Source organism: Anolis sagrei, chromosome 13 (genome assembly GCF_037176765.1).
Source record: "Anolis sagrei isolate rAnoSag1 chromosome 13, rAnoSag1.mat, whole genome shotgun sequence".
Taxonomy (NCBI): Eukaryota; Metazoa; Chordata; class Lepidosauria; order Squamata; family Dactyloidae; genus Anolis; species Anolis sagrei.
The window spans coordinates 11,889,405-11,909,259 of record NC_090033.1 but is presented as its reverse complement, the minus strand read 5'-3'; the positions used below and the strand labels follow the sequence as shown (position 1 = coordinate 11,909,259).

General features: G+C 47.0%; 1 protein-coding gene across 1 annotated transcript; it reads right to left on the bottom strand.

Moving 5' to 3' along the window:
* Positions 1 to 1,639: 1,639 nt before the first annotated feature.
* Positions 1,640 to 16,975, bottom strand: TPRG1L (tumor protein p63 regulated 1 like). Its single transcript, XM_060759161.2, has 5 exons — positions 16,718 to 16,975; positions 10,315 to 10,406; positions 7,344 to 7,520; positions 6,194 to 6,347; positions 1,640 to 2,904 (listed from the first exon to the last, which is right to left on the bottom strand). Exons 1-5 carry the CDS (start codon positions 16,943 to 16,945, stop codon positions 2,710 to 2,712), a joined length of 846 nt encoding a protein of 281 aa, XP_060615144.2. The 5' UTR covers positions 16,946 to 16,975; the 3' UTR covers positions 1,640 to 2,709.
* Between the last annotated feature and the right edge of the window lie 2,880 nt (positions 16,976 to 19,855).

The following is a 19,855-nucleotide window of genomic DNA, read 5'->3' as shown; positions in this document are numbered from 1 at the left end:
AAAGTGTGCACACCTGCATGCCGCCAAATGCCTCCTCTGGAGTAAGAGAACTTGCCTCGGAAACTGTGTGTGTGTGTGGTGTGTGCAGGCCCAGAAAGTGTGCGTGCCTGCTTGCAGCCAAATGCCTCCTCTGGAGTAGAACTTGCCTCGGAAACTGTGTGTGTGTGTGGTGTGCAGGCCCAGAAAGCGCACGTGTGGTTGCAGCCAAATGCCTCCTCTGTAGTAAGAGAACTTGCTGGCCTGCCTTGGAAATAGTGTGTGGTGTGTGTGTGGTGTGCAGGCCCAGAAAGTGTGCACGCCTGCTTACAGCCAAATGCCTCCTCTGGAGTAAGAGAACTTGCTTCCTTGTCTTGGAAACTGTGTGTGTGTGTGGTGTGTGCAGGCCCAGAAAGCATGCACGCCTGCTTACAGCCAAATGCCTCCTCTGTAGTAAGAGAACTTGCTGGCTTGCCTTGGAAATAGTGTGTGGTGTGCAGGCCCAGAAAGTGTGCACACCTGCATGCCGCCAAATGCCTCCTCTGGAGTAAGAGAACTTGCTTCCTTGTCTTGGAAACTGTGTGTGTGTGTGGTGTGTGCAGGCCCAGAAAGCATGAACGCCTGCTTACAGCCAAATGCCTCCTCTGTAGTAAGAGAACTTGCTGGCTTGCCTTGGAAATAGTGTGTGGTGTGCAGGCCCAGAAAGTGTGCACACCTGCATGCCGCCAAATGCCTCCTCTGGAGTAAGAGAACTTGCCTCGGAAACTGTGTGTGTGTGTGGTGTGTGCAGGCCCAGAAAGTGTGCGTGCCCGCTTGCAGCCAAATGCCTCCTCTGGAGTAGAACTTGCCTCGGAAACTGTGTGTGTGTGGTGTGCAGGCCCAGAAAGCGCACGTCTGGTTGCAGCCAAATGCCTCCTCTGTCGTAAGAGAACTTGCCGGCTTGCCTTGGAAATAGTGTGTGGTGTGTGTGTGGTGTGCAGGCCCAGAAAGTGTGCACGCCTGCTTACAGCCAAATGCCTCCTCTGGAGTAAGAGAACTTGCCTCCTTGCCTTGTGTGCAGAAGTGGGTGAGGTGTGCAGGCCCAGAGAGCATATGCGCCTGCCTGCAGCCGAACGCCTCCTTTGGAGCAAGAGGACTTGCCTCCTTGCCTTGGAAACAGTGTGTGTGTGTGTGTGGTGTGCAGACCTAGAAAGCATGCAAACCTGCTTGCAGCCAAATGTCTCCTCTGGAGTAAGAGAACTTGCCCCTTTTGCCTTGGAAAGTGCGTGTGGTGTACAGGTCCAGAAAGAGCACGCACCCACCAGCAACTGAGTGCCTCTTCTAGAGTAAGAAACAGGTAGGAAGACTCCTTAAAGTGCGTGCCTGCCTGCAGCTGAGCACCTCTCCTCTAGAGTAAAACAGCTGAAATGCCTAAAATGATGGGAAGGGGAACCTCAGAAGCCCCCCTCCCCCATATGAGCTGATAAAAAACAGGTATCTGTCAAATCGCTCCCAAAAGTGGATCGGGGGCCCCACTGAAAGCCGGGACACAAAAAGGGTCAAGGTTTACCCTGAATGCACAACCCTAGTATGTATCCCTTACTTGGAGGACAAAAGCAGGAGGAATTGAAAGACTGAAACAAATCCTTCTTACTGGCAAACAGAATTAATTTCCCGGCAGCGATTCTCCGCTTCACATTTAGCTGTGTTTATTAAGCTTTGAATACACAGGGACTTCCAACAGCCCAAACCCCGACATGCTATCAGTTGCATTGCAGCAACATTTTACAGAAAAAATCTGAGAGGGAAAGAGGAAAGACACCTTTCATAGAGAGCAAGCACTATCAAATGTTGGATTATCATCATTTCCGTGAGAATAGCAGAGATTTATCATAAACAGCAGCTTTGTAGAAAGACGAACTCACTCTGTAAAGAAGAGACATTGACTGGGATCCACAGGAAACTCATGCAATGCACACGAGGAAAACGGTTGGGTTGCTTTTCTGCCCTTAATGGTGGACAATCTAGACAAGTCCTTGGGTGCTTAAGCAACCACGAATAATACTATATATGTATATATCTCCCACATGGCTGATGGGATCCCAGCTATAAGGCCTACATGCGACAGTGCAACATCACTATCTCCGTATAAGGGGCTGAAACAAATTTAACTCTAGTTTTCCCCTCGCAATCCTTTATGTGAAACTTTGGTGCTATTCATTTCGAGTGTATTTAAAAAAGTATAAAGTAATCCCAAATGCCCGTTTGTTTTGGTAGAAAAATTTGATCCTCTATGGCAAAAACTCATCGTAAAATGAGACGCTGTGCTGTGTAAGGTTCTTGCAAGGGCAAAAAACTATTTCAAACTTGTGTATGTTCTTGAAAAATGTACGGAAAATCACTCAAACAGAAGCAAAACAAGTCACACTGGGCACAACAGCTCACAACCTGCCGAAACATAATGGAATTGCGAACATACATAAGTTGGCGATCGCAGGATGTTTCTGTCAAAGGAAGGACGTGCTCAGGAACTCAACGGAGATGCAGACAAATAGAGAAAATGAACAAAGAAAATAAAAAATTACGAAGTGGCGACAGCGAGTTTAATTCCGAACTGAAGTCAATCACTCCCGCTGTCTTGTGTTGACCCATCTGTGAGATAAACGGGGAAAGTCCTCTACATGCTTCTCTCCCCAAATTATCTTCTGGGGATTTTCTAGACAATGTCCGCCCCTCCGCCATCTCCATCGCCTTTCAGAACCCGATTTTGCCCCTCGTCATGGAGTAGCCTAGCTTGGCCTCGTTGTTGATGAAAGACATCAGGCCCAAATAGGTCTCGATGAGAAGTGGGCGCTCCAGGAGCAGGACCCCATTGGCTCTCCCGGGGAGAGGGCACTCCTTGTGGGCCTTCTTCACGGCTTGGATCAGCTGCGTCTTGAAGTTCTCCAACTACGAAACACAAACATGGGCACAGAAATTGTAATGTTCATTTGTGGGATTAACAGAACTCAAAAACCACTGGGGGAATTGACACCAAATTTGGACACAAGACACCCTAACAACCCAATGTATGTCCTTCTAAAAGGACTTCTAAACTGCGTGTCCACAAAGGAGAAACTGCATACCAAGAAAGAGAGCCATGGCCACGCTCCCTCCTCCTCCTCGCGAAGAAATAGCCAGCCGTTAAAGCATGAGGAGCCAGGCGCACATGCATGGCCACACACACACACACACACACACACAAGCCAGAGTGGGCACCATGGGAGTGGAGGTGGAGGCTTGCCGCATGGAGCCCCTTCTCTTTCCCTGCTATGTCAGGAGGGCAGCCTCCTCCTCCTCCTCCTTTCCCTGCTGGAAGAGGAAGGGGCAGATGAGTGGCAACGGCAGCAGCGGAGCCCCCAGGCAAGGAAGAAAGGGACGAGGAGGAGGAAGCGAGGAAGGTCGACGGTGCTTGAGTGAAGGACCTTCCTTCTCTCCCTCACTCCCTTCCCTTCTTTCCTCCTTCCTTCCTCCCTTTCTTTCCTTTTCTTCCTTCCTTCTCCCTCCTTCCCTTCCTTCCTGTCCCTCCTTCATTCTTCCTTTCCTTCTTTTCCTCCCTCCCTCCCTTCCTTTCCTCCTTCTTTCCCTTTCTTTATTTCCTTCCCCTTCATTTCCTTCCCTCGCTCCTTTCTTCATCCCCCTCCTTCCTTTCCCTCCTTCCTTCTTCCTTCATTCTCCTTCCTTTCCTTCCTTCTTTCTTTTCCTTCCTTCCCTTCTTTCCCCCCTTCCTTCCCTCCCTTTTCCTTCTTTCCTTCCTGTCCCTCCTTCCTCCTTCCTTTCCTTCTTCTCCTCCCTCCCTTTCCTCCTTCTTTCCCTTTCCTCATTTCCTTCCCCTTCATTTCCTTCCCTTCCTCCTTTCTTCATTCCCCTCCTTCCTTTCCCTCCTTCCTTCCTCCCTCCCTTCCTGTCCCTCCTTCTTTCTTTTCCTTCCTTCCCTTTTTTCCCTCCTTCCCTCCCTTCCTTTTTCCTTCCTTCCTTCCTGTCCCTCCTTCCTTCCTTCTTCCTTTCCTTCTTTCTATGTAAGATATAAATACAATATTAAATGGAAGGGACAGTCAAGAAGTAACGAGAGAAGGAGGGAAAGAGGGAAGGAAGGAAGGAGGGAAAGGGGGAAGGAAGGAAGGAGAAAAGGAGGGAGGGAAAGAAAGAAGGAAAGAAAGAAAGGTAGAGAAGCAAGGAAGGAGAGAAGGAAATAAAAAAGTGAAAGGAAAAAGAGAAGGAAGGAAGGAGAGAAGGAATGAAAGATAGGGAAGGAAGGAAGGAAGGAAGGAAGGAAGGAAGGAAGGAAGGAAGGAAGGAGAGAAGGAAGGAGAGAAGGAAGGATGTAACCAAAGAGCAAAGAAAGGGAGGAAAGAAACAGGTAGGGATGGAAGAAAGAAGAGAAATAGGGAAAAAGAGGAAAGGAAGGAAAGAGGGAAGGAAGGAGAGAAAGAAGGAGGGAAGGTTGGCCATAGCAACGCGTGGCGGGTACAGCTAGTAGTAGTAGTAGTAGTAGTAGTAGTAATAATAATAATAATAATAATAATAATAATATACTTTATATACTTTATTTATATTCCACTCTATCTCCACAAGGGGACTGAGGGCGTATTACACAACACATATATGGCAAACATTCAATGCAGTTATACAATTAACAAGGACAAACAATACATAACAGTAGGCATGTGCGATCCAAAAAAAACTGCTTCGAAACTGTGTTCAAAAGTAGAGAGCGCTGGCGCTTTGTTTCTAAAGTCCTTCTTTAGAACATAATAGAGGGGACCTGGGGGGGGGGGGGGGTGGAACCTGAATTTTGGGAGTTGTTGTTCATTCGCATCCAGAGAGCACCCTGAACCAAAATGGCAATGGATCTGGACCAAACTTGGCATGCAGACCCAGCATGGTCAACTTTGAACACTTGTGGTATTTGGGGGGAATTGACCCAGGATGATGGTGATTAAGTAACTAACATCATTAGAACACTTTCTAACAGGACCCTCAACCATACCCCCTCCCCTCGCAAAAAAACCCAAACTAATCACCTCTCAACAAAAGATTGCCTAAGGCACTGCCAGGCCATCAAATGCTAATCAAGGTGGTCAGTTGAAACATTCACACCTAGCTCCAACAGACAAGAGTTCTTTGTCCCACCCCGGTCATTCCACAGATATATAAACCCATTTTCCTAGTTCCAATAGACCTCACTACCTCTGAGGATGCTTGCCATAGATGCAGGCGAAACGTCAGGAGAGAATGTCTCTAGAACATAGCCATATAGCCCGAAAAAACCTACAACAACCCAACCCCCCCCACCACTTCCAAAAATTATCTATATATATAAATTTGTTAGGGGCATCCAACGAGGAAACAAAACTCAAAACCCCCCCAACGAAACTTAACCAAAATTCCCATGCCCATAACACAACCCACAAGGTACAAACATATCTACTCAAAATGAAAAACAACACAACAACACACTCACAAAACGGCAAAACAACAAAACTCAAAAATCCCCCAACGAAACTTAACCAAAGGAAGGAAGGAAGGAAGGAAGGAAGGTTGCAACCAAAGAGCAAAGAAGGGGGGAAAGAAACAGGTAGAGATGGAAGAAAGAAGAGAAATAGGAAGGGAAAGAAATAGAGGAAAGGAAGGAAAGAGGAAAGGAAGCAAAGAAAGAGGGAGGGAAGTTTGGCCACAGCAACGTGTGGCAGGTACAGCTAGTCATTACTAAAGACGTAACAAAGGGGCCTCAGCAGGTTAAACTGCTAAGCTGCAGAACTTGCTGATTGGAAGGTTGGCAGTTTGAAGTGAGCTCCTGTTGTTAGCCCCAGCTTTTGCCAACCTAGCACTTTTGCCAACCAAGCTTTGGAGTGAGCTCCTGTTGTTAGCTCCAGCTTTTGCCAACCTAGCACTTCGAAAACATACAAATGTGAGTAGATCAATAGGTACCACTCCAGCAGGAAGGTAATGGCGGTCCATGCAGTTATGCTGGCCACATGACCTAGGAGGTGTCTATGGACAACACTGGCTCTTCGGCTTAGAAATGGAGATTAGTACCACCCCACAGAGTTGGACTCAATTAGAGTTAATGTCAAGGGGAAACCTTTACCTTTAAAGACCTAACCTGGGCATTGCTGGGTAAGTAATGTCTTATTGTTTGGTTTTGGACTTTCTAACAAAAGGACTAGAAACAATCCATACAAGAACAAAGCCTTACTTGGCAAAGAGAGGCAATCTTCTCATCCGCATTGGCCATGGGGTGCTCTGTGAAGGTGGCGTAGGGCACGTTTGTGGCCCATGGGTTCCATCTGTTTACAAAGGAGGCACGGCTTTGCTTGTCCCACTGGATTCGAATCCCAGTGCCTTCTCTCCTGAAGGAAAAGGAGACCCAAAGCTTTCGTGAGTTTATATGAATTATTGGACTGTTACAGGAAGTCGTATTCCCAACCAAGGTGTCGTTTGAAATCGACAGTCCTACATATGCACTGGGATTGTGGCGCAGCTGGCTGAGTGTCAGCTGCATTAAGATCACTCTGACCAAAAGGTCATGAGTTCGAAGCCAGCCCGGGTTGGAGTGGGTTTCCAACCAATTGTGTGTAGCCGGTTGTTGACCTTTGCAACCTGAAAGACAGTTGCATCTGTCAAGTAAGAAAATTAGGTGCCACCTTAAAAAAAGGTGTGGGGAGGCTAAATTAACTGATTTATGAGGCCATAAAGAAGACTCCAGCAAAGCATTCCAGCGGGGAAGCATGCGGGGAAATGAAGTCATTTCTCATAAACTATCTTTTTCCAACTTAACCTTGTTGATCCACGGAGCTGCCCAAATCTGCAAATGGAGATCCTTGTGTTTTCTTTTGAGAGTTTTCTATTGATTTGTCTTCACTCGTACCCTTATCTAAAGATGTTGTTTCTGGCTCCCGTGACTGGCCTTGGAGCTCACCACTGTCTGAGGCAATTGCACTCTCTTGGCCTACAACACTATCTGAGGCAAATTTCATCCCCTTGGCCTGTATCACTTTGAATCCCAGGAAATCCCACAACCCCTTCTGAATCTGAATAATCAGTGAACCCATCATCCCCTGACTGTTGTGGCTGCTAGGCTACAACACATGCAGCAACTGAAAAAAAGCCTATGGGATTTTGGGCTACATCAGAAGTCTAGTGTCCAGATCAAGGGAGGTCATGCCCCTCTCTTCTGCTTTTGGCCATCTGTCAGGGGTGCTTTGATTGTGCTTTTCCTGCTTCATTGGATGTCCCTTGGAGTCCTTTCCATTGTGATGATTCTGATTTTTATTCTTTAGGATATTTGCGCGATTTAAAGGACAATGGGGGCAGAGCAAAACATCAAACGCAAACGCAGCACTCACTTGTTCAGCGACTTGGGAGGAAACTCGAACTCTCCGACAGAAATGGTATCCACTGCGTTGAGCGAAATCCGGGTGACTTGCTGGCACTGCAGGCTGATGAAGTCGTACTTACAGATCAACAGGGACCAATCGGTGATCAGGACCAAGCGCTCCTTTTCATTGTTCCAGTGGTCGATCCTAGAGAGAGGGGGGAAGAAGCCGAATCAGGCGCATATAATGCTGTTTAACTGCACTGAACACAAAGGACGACCACCTCACCCGCCTCATAGGAAACCTGCTACAAAACAGGAGCTTTTTTGTTGAGTTCCAGGGCCAGAGAAGCAGATGGCGGAAACAGAAGAAGGGCCTGCCTCAGGGGAGCGTGCTTGCTCCATCCATGTTCAACATCTACACAAATGACCAGCCACTGCCAGAAGGGACAGAAAGTTTCATCTATGCTGATGATCGTGCAATTACCGCTCAAACAGGGAGCTTTGAGATGGTTGAACAGAAGCTCTCCGAAGCTCTAGGTGCTCTTACTTACAGTTGCGTTGCATTTTTTAACAAACAAACAGACAGAGAAAACACAAAGTTTGCAAGCTTGGTAGTTGATTAAATGTCCTTTCACCAATAGCTGGCCACTTGAAGTGCCTCTGGTGTTGCCGCAAGGAGGTCCTTCATTGTGCATGTAGCAGGGCTCAGGTTGCATTGTAGCAGGTGGTCAGTGGTTTGCTCTTCTCCGCACTCGCATGTCGTGGACTTTACTTTGTGGCCCCATTTCTTAAGGTTGGCTCTGCATCTCGTGGTGCCAGAGCGCAGTCTGTTCAGCGCTTTCCAAGTCGCCCAGTATTCTGTGTGCCCAGGGGGGAGTCTCTCATTTGGTATTTCTGTTAATTCGTCTTCACTCGATCCCTTATCTAAGGATGTTGTTTCTGGCTCCTGTGACCGATTGATTGAGGTTCTAAGTTTGAGGTTCTGAGTTTGAGCCTGCCACTTTTGGACTCTCGCTTGCTGAGGTGTTCCAGCGAGTGTCTCTGTAGATCTTAGAAAAGTATTTCTTGATCTAAGTCGCTGACATGCTGGCTGATACCCAAACAGGGGATGAGCTGGAAATGTCTCTGCCTTGGTCCTTTCACTATTGGCTGCTACTTCCCGGTGGATGTCAGGTGGTGCAATACCGGCTAAACAGTGTAATTTCTCCAGTGGTGTAGGGCGCAGACACCCCGTGATAATGCGGCATGTCTCATTAAGAGCCACATCCACTGTTTTAGCGTGGTGAGATGTGTTCCACACTGGGCATGCATACTCAACAGCAGAGTAGCATAGCGCAAGGGCAGATGTCTTCACTGTGTCTGGTTGTGATCCCCAGGTTGTGCCATTCTGGTGGCTTCTCTACAACAAAAGCTCTGACTGGACTTGAATACAGCTCTAACTGGACATGCTATTTGTAGCACTTCCAGAATTCCTTTCTGATCACCTTCCAGTCATGAAAAGGCTGACACTTCCAAGAACCAGAAGTGCCTTTCATGAGGCTCCACCCTCAAGGGGATTATTAAAGTGGAAGGGAGACAGAGGCTTCAAATGCAAAGCGGCTGTCTAGACTGACCCCCCAGAAACTGTACATAAAATATTATTCCCTCTAACTCTGTATTTCTCAACCTTCCTAATGTTTTGACCCCTTAATACAGTTCCTCATGTGGTGGTGATCCCCAACCATAACATTATTTTCATTGCTACTTCATAATTGTAATTTTGTTACTGTTATGAATTGTAAAGTAAATATCTGATATGCAGGATGTATTTTCATTCACTGGACCAAATGTGGCACAAATACCCAACACACCCAAATTTGAATACTGGTGGGGTTGGGGGGGATTTATTTTGTCATTTGGGAGTTGTAGTTGCTGAGATTTATAGTTCACCTACAATCAAAGAACATTCCGAACTCCACCAACAATGAAATTGAACCAAATTTGGCACACAGCACTCCCACGACCAACAGAAAATACTGGAAGGGCCTGGTGGGCATTGACGTTGAGATTGGGAGTTGTAGTTCACCTACATCTAGACAGCACTGTGGACTCAAACAATGATGGATCTGGGCCAAACTTGACATGAATACTCAATATGCCCAAATGTGAACACTGGGGAAAATAGACCTTGACATTTGAGAGTTGTAGTTGCTGGAATTTATAGTTCATCTACAATCAAATAGGATTTTGAACCCCACCAACAAGAGAATTGGGCCACACTTCCCACACAGAACCCCCTTGACAACTGAAAATACTGTGTTTTCCGATGTTCTTTGGCGACCCTTCTGACACCCCCTTGTGACTCTCCCAGGGGTCCCGACACACAGGTTGAGAAACACTGCTCTAACTAAAAGGGGTAAACAGTGAGGGTCTTCATGGGGAACAACAGGCCTGTTCTTGGATTTCTTTCTTTGGGGCACCGACTCAGAAAACCCCATCAGCTCTGGTTTCTTAGATATTACAAACATTGGCTTCTATGGGTGACTGATAAATGCTTTAACATTCTGTAGCTCAAAAACTAGGGTTGAATCAGCAGTTGAAATTACCCAGAAACAGGACTAAACTTTGTGGCACCAAAAGGTGTGTTTGGTCAATGCTTAGATCCAGGAATCTGACATAAAGAGCAAAGAAGGATGAATTCTTATTCGTAGGAGCCGGAAATGATATTATGAGAGGTGGGCTTTCCTGGAAAGCTTTCCTTCCTTGGAGAAAACAGGTCAGTCTGGTTCCTAGGCTGGGCATGCCACCAAAAGTAGAGAATGTTTCCTGCTCTTAGGTTCCGTTCAAGCAACATATGGCCAGCTTCTCCGTTTTGAAGTGCCTATGGCAGAAGGACCAGGGTCTTTCTTCTCCTGGCAGATCACAAGATTTCTGTGTGGGGGATTTTGCTTGTGAAGTTAAATGGGCATCGCCAAGACAAAAGACACATTGCGCTCTTGTCACTTAGATCTCTTACTTACTCCGTCAGCAGCCACACGCTTTGGACCTCGCCATCTTCGGTGGGCATCACCACCACCCGGATCTCGTTCACAGCTTGCTCTATGGTTCCGGGCTAAAAAATGTAAAAAAAAAAGGGAATCAGATGGTTTTCCTTCCAATTCACAGCCTAGGGTTGTAAACTGGAAGCTGCCATAGATGTGGGTGAAAGGTCAGGACAGAATGCTTCTGGAACATGGCTGGACAGCCTGGAAAACCCACAGCAACCTAGTACCTTGTTGTGTTATTGGTAACAGTAAAGGTTTTCTCCTGACGTTGTCTAGTCATGTCTGACTCTGGGGGTTGCTGCTCATCTCAATTTCTAAGCCGAAGAGCCAGCATTGTCCGTAGACATCTCCTAGGTCATGTGGCTGGCATAACTGAAAACGTGGTTGTTCCAGTGTGCCTTCCCAGAATAAGGAAAACTCCCAGCAATATGACCTCAAAATGCACTTTACCACTGATTTAGTACCCACTGCGTTCCCTCATCTCTCTTTGAAAAACCCCATCCCAGTTATATCCTACCTTGTTCGTGCCCAGCATTATTTTTTAAATTTTAAATTATTGCATTTGGTCCGGAAATAGGTTTTTTAAATGCTTGTGTGTTACTGTTATTGTTTATTTTTTGTTTATGTGATTTATATGAATCGTTTTGTATTGATTGTTTTTGTTATTTCTTTTGTTTATTATTATTATTAATAATAATAATAATTATTATTAATTATTATTATTATTACTGCATGGAGCACCGTTACCTTCCCGCCGGAGCGGTAACTATTGATCTACTCACATTTGCATGTTTTAAAAGTGCTAGGTTGGCAGAAGCTGGGGCTAACAGTGGGAGCTCACACTGTTCCCTGGATTCGAACCTGCAACCTTTCAGTCAGCAAGTTCAGCAGGTCAGCAGTTTAACCCACTGCGCCACCAGGAATATAATGTTTTAACTAGTGTTACTAATTGTTTACATTATTAGCAATAGTACTAATTGTGTTACTGTATTATTAATCGTTCCTGGGCAAGGTGATGGAGAGGGCAGCAGCGGAGCAGTTGCAGCAATTCCTAGACGACACAGCCGGACTAGATCCCTTCCAGTCCGGCTTCCGTGCGGGGCACGGGACAGAGACTGTGCTGGCCTCCATCACGGATCACCTTCGATGCCAGCTTGACCAGGGCGGGTTGGGGCTGCTTGTGTTATTGGATCTCACAGCAGCATTTGACACAGTCGACCACAATCTTTGGACCCACCGCCTTGCTGCTGTTGGAGTCAGAGGGAGAGCTTTAAATTGGCTGTCCTCCTTTCTTCACAACCGTGGACTGCGAGTGGAGAGGGGAGGCCTGGTCTCTGAGAGGTCCCCTCTCTCTTGTGGGGTTCCTCAGGGGGCCATTCTCTCCCCTCTGTTGTTTAACATCTCTATGCAACCACTTGCTAGACTTGTTCGAGGTTTTGGGCTGGAGTGTTACCAGTACGCCGATGACACTCAGTTGGTCCTGAAGATGGAAGGCTGACCGGACTCTGTACCCAATAGTTTCCATCAGTGCCTCGAGGCCGTTACTGGATGGCTGCGTGCCAGCAGGTTGAGGGTGAATCCAGCAAAGACGGACATGCTATGGCTGGGTCAACCAGGCAGTGGGGACATCCAGCTGCCTACCCTGGATGGTGAGGCGCTACGCCCGTCATCATTGGTCAAGAGTCTGGGAGTCCTTTTGGACCCTCTGCTGACGATGGAGGCCCAGGTCTCCGCCGTGAGCAGAACCACCTTCTTTCACCTGTGGCAGGCTAGACGGCTGGCCCCCTACCTGTCCAGGGACGACCTAGCTACGGTGATCCAGGCCACGGTCATCTGAAGACTGGACTACTGTAACGCCCTCTACATTGGCCTTCCTCTCTCGGTGATCCGGAAGCTCAAGTTGGTACAAAACGCAGCTGCTCGGCTTCTTGCGGGAATTCCGATGAGATGCCACATAGCCCCAATCTTACTACAGCTACATTGGTTACCAATTGAGCACCGGATCACTTTCAAAGTGATGGTACTCATCTTTAAGGCCTTGCTTGGTCTGGGGCCGATGTACCTGAGGGACCGCCTCACCCCCTACCAACCCCAGAGATCCCTCCGTTCTGAGGACCAAGATCTGTTGGAAATACCCAGTGTCAAGACCTTGCGTCTAACAGCAACCAGACGCAGAGCCTTCACAGCAGTGGCACCATCACTCTGGAATACTCTGCCACCTGAAGTCCGTGCCTTGCGGGACCTATCAGCTTTCCGCAGGGCATGGAAGACATCCCTGTTTTGACAGGCCTTTGATCTTTGATATTGCTGTTTTTAAATTGTTTTAAATCGTTTTTAAATTTTGTTAGATTTTAGCCATTCTTGTAAGCCACTCCGAGCCACAAGGGAGTGGCGACATAGAAGTTCGAATAATAATTAATTAATTAATTTATGTTACTTTTACCCCGCCCTTCTCAACCCCTGAAGGAGGACTCAGGGCGGCTTACCAAAAAGGCACAATTCGATGCCTGTACAACTTACACATACGTAGTTAAAAACAGTTATCACAATTAAAACCATCAAACAACCAGTACATAACACATCATATAAAACATCATATAAAACCATTCTCATAATCAGCGTTTCGTTTTCCAGAGTTCCATAGATCTCATCCATTAATCATTTCCTAGTCATCATCAAAGTTCTTTCTTTATCTGCCCGGTTGTCCGAATGCCTGGTCCCAAATCCATATTTTTAGTTTTTTTCCTGAAGGAAAGGAGCGATGTTGCAGATCTAATTTCCCCGGGGAGTGAATTCCACAGGCGGGGGGCCACCGCCGAGAAGGCCTTGCTGCTCGTCCCCGCCAATCTCGCTTGTGATAGAGGCAGGGTCGAGAGCAGGGCCTCCCCAGAGGATCTTAGGCTCCGGGGTGGGACGTAGAGGGAGATTACTGTATTATTAATTACTGTAATTATTATTGTATTTTTAATTACTGCTTGGTAATAGTAACCTCTAATTAGTAATACTATTTGGACTATTACTAATAATATAAATAATTAGTAACAATAGTTAAAACATTATGTTGTTGTTGTTCATTCGTTCAGTCGTCTCCGACTCTTCGTGACCTCATGGACCAGCCCACGCCAGAGCTCCCTGTCGGCCGTCACCACCCCCAGCTCCTTCAAGGTCAGTCCAGTCACTTCAAGGATGCCGTCCATCCATCTTGCCCTTGGTCGACCCCTCTTCCTTTTGCCTTCCACTTTCCCCAGCATCATTGTCTTCTCTAGGCTTTGCTGTCTCCTCATGATGTGGCCAAAGTATTTCAACTTTGTCTCTAGTATCCTTCCTTCCAGTGAGCAGCCGGGCTTTATTTCCTGGAGGATGGACTGGTTGGATCTTCTTGCAGTCCAAGGCACTCTCAGAACTTTCCTCCAACACCACAGCTCAAAAGCATCTCTCTTCCTTCGCTCAGCCTTCCCGAAGGTCCAGCTCTCACATCCGTAGGTGACTACAGGGAATACCATGGCTTTGACTAGGCAATGGATCTTTGTTGCCAGTCTGATGTCTCTACTCTTTACGATTTTATTGAGACTGGACACTGCTCTCCTCCCAAGAAGGAAGCGTCTTCTGATTTCCTGGCCACAGTCTGCATCTGCAGTAATCTTTGCACCTAGAAATACAAACCCTGTCAAGGCCTCCACATTTTCTCCCTCTATTTCCCAGTTGTCAATCATTCTTGTTGCCATAATCTTGGTTTTTTTAATGTTTAGCTGCAACCTGGCTTTTGCACTTTCTTCTTTCACCTTGATTAGAAGGCTCCTCAGCTCCTCCTCGCTTTCGGCCATCAGAGTGGTGTCATCTGCATATCTGAGGTTGTGAATGTTTCTTCCAGCAATTTTCACCCCAGCTTTGCATTCCTCAAGCCCCGCACATCCTTGCATGATGTGTTCTGCATACAAGTTTAAAAGGTTGGGTGAGAGTATGCAGCCTTGCCGGACGCCTTTCCCCGTCTTGAACCCGTCTGTTGTTCCATGGTCAGTTCCGACTGTTGCGACTTGGTCCTTGTACAGATTCCTCAGGAGAGAGACAAGGGGGCTTGGGATGCCCATCCCACCAAGAACTTGCCACAGTTTATTATGATCCACACAGTCAAAGGCTTTAGAGTAGTCAATGAAGCAGAAGTAGATGTTTTTCTAAAACTCCCTGCCTTTCTCCATTACCCAGCATCCGGATATTGGCAATCTGGTCTCTCGTTCCTCTGCCTTTGCCTGGTAATAGTAACCTCTAATCTATACACATAATAAAAGTGAAAAATGTGTATGTGGCAGAGACGTCCATTTACACAAACAGCCTCTGGCCTCTACAAACAGGCGATAGTTCCAAGTGCTGAGAAGACTCCAAAGGCATTCCCTCAACTCGCATTGTAGGTTATAGTGAGTGCCATGAACATGCAGCCAAACACTGCCAATGTCCTCCCCAAACCCTACAACCCACCACCCAAGGAATATTTTCATTTGGGGAGAATTGCATCCTAGATTTAAAGTGTTTTCTCGACCACAGGTAGGAATCCCAGGGTTCCTTGTGTGGAATTTGCATGACCCCGCCAACTACCTGTACCTTAACTCCTTTCTACCCTTTGCTATGGCAAACAGCAAACACAGAGGAATTTCTCAGTTCTTGTGGGTTTTCCGGGCTATATGGCCATGTTCTAGAGGCATTTCTCCTGACGTTTCGCCTGCATCTATGGCAAGCTTCCTCAGAGGTGAGGTCTGCTGGAGCTGGGAAAAAAGGGGTTTATATATCTGTGGAATGACCAGGGTGAGACAAAGGGCTTTTGTCAGTTGGGCTAGGTGTGAATCTTTTAACTGACTACCTTGATTAGCATACAATGGGCTGACTGTGCCTGGAGCAAACTCTTCTTGAAAGGTGATTAGATGTCCCTGCCTGTTTTTCTCTCTGCTGTTTTTGCTGTTGCAATTTTAGAATTTTTTAATACTGGTAGCCAGATTTTGTTCATTTTCATGGTTTCTTCCTTTCTGTTGAAATGCTTGTGGGTTTCAATGGCTTCTCTGTGTAGTCTGACATGGTGGTTGTGAGAGTGGTCCAGTACTTCTGTGTTCTCAAATAATATGCTGTGTCCAGGTTGGTTCATCAGGTGCTCTGCTATGGCGGACTTCTCTGGTTGGAGTAGTCTGCAGTGCCTTCCATGTTCCTTGATTCGTGGTAATGAGAGCGAGGGATTAATTACACGTTAATTACCAGGCAGTCGATTGCTTCTGGAAATTGCACAGAACAGAACGGGATCATCCCTGGAACACTGGGCGGACGTGGTATGAATAGTGTTGTTGTTGTTGTTGTTGTTGTTGTTATTATTATTATTATTAAAGTAAGGACCACACAACTAAGATTGTTCTCCTACGTGTAGAGAGTGTTTGAGGACTGAGACATCTGTAGGGAAGAAAACCTACAATCCACCTTTGCAAAAGCATATGAGAAGCTCGACCTGTCCTTGTACATGGGAAATAAACACGACGAATTCCAACTTTTAGCACACCACCACAAACATGATATCATAGGCATCACTGAAACCTGGTGGGATGGCTCCTATCGCTCGAACGTAGACATCGAGGGCTATAACCTCTTTCACAGAAACTGAACAAAGGGGAGAGGAGGCTTGCCATAGATGCAGGCGAAACGTCAGGAGAAATGCCTCTAGAACATGGCCATATAGCCCGAAAAAACCCACAAGAACTGAGTGATTCCAGCCGTGAAAGCCTTCGACAATACACAGAGGAATTGATCAGCAACTGAACAGACTGGAGGTGTTTTGGGGATGGAAGTTGTAGTTCACCTTGCATCAAGACCCCCTTCGAAAATGGATCTGGATTGTCCTTGGCATATGGGAGTTGTAGTTCACTCTTATCCAGAGAGCACTGAACCCAGCCCACGACAGATCTGGACTAAACTTGGCACACACCCCCAACATGGCCTGTTTTGGGGAGGATCGATCCATGATTCAGGGAATTGTAGTTCACCCACGTCCTTGGGCATTTTTTAATGGGAGCATTCATAAAAGGTCAAATCAAAAATAATAATAAAGAGTGTTACTAATGAACTAAATGATATTACCAAACACCTCAAGATAAACAATGCTAGTTAGTAATACTATTTGGACTATTACTAATAATATAAATAATTAGTAACATTATATGAACTATATTAATATGGAAACATTATAAAATATGGAATAATATGGAAACATTATAAAACTATATATACACACACACAAATATAAACAATTTCCCACTCAGCCCTTTCTTCCCCTTTAAGGGAGGCGCCATCTTTTCCGCCTACGTCACAATGGGGGCGTGGCGTCCCCATAGCCCCGCCCCCTCCTTACCCGGAAGACGAAGTACTCCTTGAGGCGCCCGCTGCGGGTGGGGTTGAGGACGCTGAGGGGCCGGAGCGTCTGCCGCGGGGACAGCGACGACGAGCCAGAGCCGGGCGGAAACTCCCCCGGAGGTGTGAAGGGCACCAGGACCGCCGCCGCGTCGCCGGAGCCCGGAGAGAGCGCCCCTCCGGCCCCGCCACCGCCGTCGCCCTCCGCCGCGTCCCGAAGCTGCAACATGGCCGACCAGGCCTCCCCTCCGACGCCGCCTCAGAGCGGACTCTTGGCTCCGCCCCTTGGCTCCGCCCCCGGCCAACTGCCATTCTTGGGGGCGTGGCTTCGGGCAAAGAGGGCGTGGCTTAGGGAAGGAGCGACGTGCAGCTTCCGGGTTTCAGATTCCAAGGGAATAATGTGTTGTCGAAGGCTTTCATGGCTGGAACCACTAGGTTCTCGTGCTTGCTCCATCCATGTTCAACATCTACACAAATGACCAGCCACTGCCAGAAGGGACAGAGAGCTTCATCTATGCTGATGATCGTGCCATTACCGCACAAGCAGGGAGTTTGAGATGGTTGAACAGAAGCTCTCCAAAGCTCTAGGTCAGGGGTCCTCAAACTAAGGTCTGGGGGCCGGATGCGGCCCTCCAAGATCATTTACCCGGCCCTCGCTCTGGGTCAACCTAAGTATGAAACTACTTGAAAGCCCACAATAACAACAACAACAATCCAATCTCATCAGCCAAAAGCAGACCAACACTTTCCATTGAAATACTAATAAGTTTATATTTGTTAAAATTGTTCTTAATTTTAATTATTGCATTGTTTTTAAATATTTTTTGCACTACTAATAAGATATTTGCGGTGTGCATAGGAATTCATTCATGTTTTTTTCGAGTTATAATCAGGCCCACCAACAGTTTGAGGGACTGTGACCTGGCCCTCTGTTTAAAAAGTTTGTGGACCCCTGCTCTAGGTGCTCTTACTGACTACTACAGGGAAAACCAGCTGATCCCTAACCCATCTAAAACACAGATATGTGCCTTTCATCTCAAGAACAGAGAAGCATCCCAAGCTCTGAAGATCACCTGGGAAGGAATCCCACTGGAGCATTGCAGCGCACCCACATACCTGGGAGTCACTCTGGACCGTGCTCTGACCTACAAGAAGCACTGTCTGAACATCAAGCAAAAAGTGGGCGCTAGAAACAATATCATACGAAAGCTGACTGGCACAACCTGGGGATCACAACCAGATACAGTGAAGACATCTGCCCTTGCGCTGTGCTACTACGCTGCTGAGTATGCATGCCCAGTGTGGAACACATCTCACCACACTAAAACAGTGGATGTGGCTCTTAATGAGACATGCCGCATTATCATGGGGTGTCTGTGCCCTACACTACTGGAGAAATTACACTGTATTGCACCACTTGACATCCGCCGGGAAGTAGCAAGGACCAAGGCAGAGACATCTCCAGCTCATCCCTTGTTTGGGTATCAGCCAGCACGTCAACGACTTAAATCAAGAAATACTTTTCTAAGATCTACAGAGACACTCGCTGGAACACCTCAGCAAGCGAGAGTCCAAAAGTGGCAGGCTCAAACCCAGCACCTCAACCAATGGCCTTTCTTTTTCCCTCCTCTTTCTTTCCCTTCTATCCCATCCTTTCTTTCCCGTCTTTTTCCTTCCTTCCCCTTCTTTTTCATTCATGCCTTCCTTCCCCTGTCCTTTCTTTTCCTTCCACCTCATCCTTTCCTTTCCCTTCTTTTCATTTCCCCTATCCTTTCCCTTTTTCCTTCCTTCCCTTTTTTTTCATTCATTCATTCCTTCCTTCCCCTTTATTTTCTTTCCATCTTTTTCCTCCCTTCCCCCTTTTCCTTCTTTTCCTCTCCTTTCCTTTCTTTTCCTTCCATCCCGTCCTTTTCTTTCCCTTCTTTTCATTTCCCCTATCCTTTTCCTTTTTCCTAACTTTCCCTTTTTTTTCATTCATGTCTTCCTTCCCCTCTCCTTTCTTTCCCATCTTTTTCCTTCCTTCCCTTCTTTCCCCCTTTTCCTTCCTTTCCTTTCTTTTCCTTCCATCCCCTTCTTTCTTCCTTCCCTTGTCCTTTCCTTCCTTTCTGCTTCATTCCCTTTCTTTCCCAGTCACATCACAGAGGGCCACTTCACCTAGTCGCAGCCACCCTTCCTATCACTTCCCTTCTCTTTCCTTCCTTTCTTCCTTCATTTGTCATTTCCTCCCCTTCGTTTTCCTTCCTTCCACCCCGTCCTTTATTTTCCTTTTACCCTCCTTTCTTCCTTCCCCTGTCCTTTCTTCCCCTTCTTTTTCCTCCCTTTCCCTTTCCTTTCTTTCCCTTCCTTCCCCTATCCTTTCTTTTCCTTTCTCCTTCCTTCCCTCCCTCCCCTGTCCTTTCTCCCCTTCTTTTTCCTTCCACCTTTCCTTTCCTTTCCTTCCCCTTTCCTGTCTTTCCCTTTTTCCTTCTCATCCTTTCCCATCTTCTGCTTGCTTCCTTCCCCTGTCCATCCCTTTTTCTTTCTTTCTCTTGTTCTTTCTTTCCTTCCTTCCTCTCATACACATGTCACTTTTCTTTCCCAGGGCCCTTCCACACAACCGCATAACCCAGAATATCATAAAATCATAGAGTTGAAAGCATAATGAGAAGACAGGAAAGCTTAGAGAAGACACTGATGCTGGGGAAAATGGAAGGGAAAAAGAAGAGGGGCCGACCAAGGGCAAGATGGATGGTACCCTTGAAGGGACTGGCTTGACCTTGAAGGAGCTGGGGGTGGCCACGGCTGACAGGGAGCTCTGGCGTGGGCTGGTCCATGAGGTCATGAAGAGTCAGAAGCGACCTGAACGAATAAACAACTCCAGGGGAACTCCAGACAAGAGTTGGACGGGACCTCGTGGGCCATCCAGTCCAACGCCCTGCCAAGAAGCAGGAAGATCATATTCAAAGCACCCCCAATAGATGGCCACCCAGCCTCTGTTTAAAATACTCCAAAGAAGGAGCCACGGGCAAAAAATCCCACAATATCTGCTTTGAACTGGATTATTGTAATCCACACTACTATATATTCCAATTCAAAGCAGAAAATGTGGGATTTTGTTCAGCTGTGTGGAAGGGACCCCATTTACATCCCAGAGGGCCAC

Excerpts from the sequence above, each read along its gene's own strand:
- TPRG1L (XM_060759161.2), bottom strand. The coding sequence starts at position 16,945 with ATGTTGCAGCTTCGGGACGCGGCGGAGGGCGACGGCGGTGGCGGGGCC. Across the intron at positions 7,521-10,314 it reads AGCGTGTGGCTGCTGACGGA|GATCGACCACTGGAACAATG; the intron begins GTAAGTAAGAGA and ends CCCTCTCTCTAG. Across the intron at positions 2,905-6,193 it reads AGATTGCCTCTCTTTGCCAA|TTGGAGAACTTCAAGACGCA; the intron begins GTAAGGCTTTGT and ends TGTGTTTCGTAG.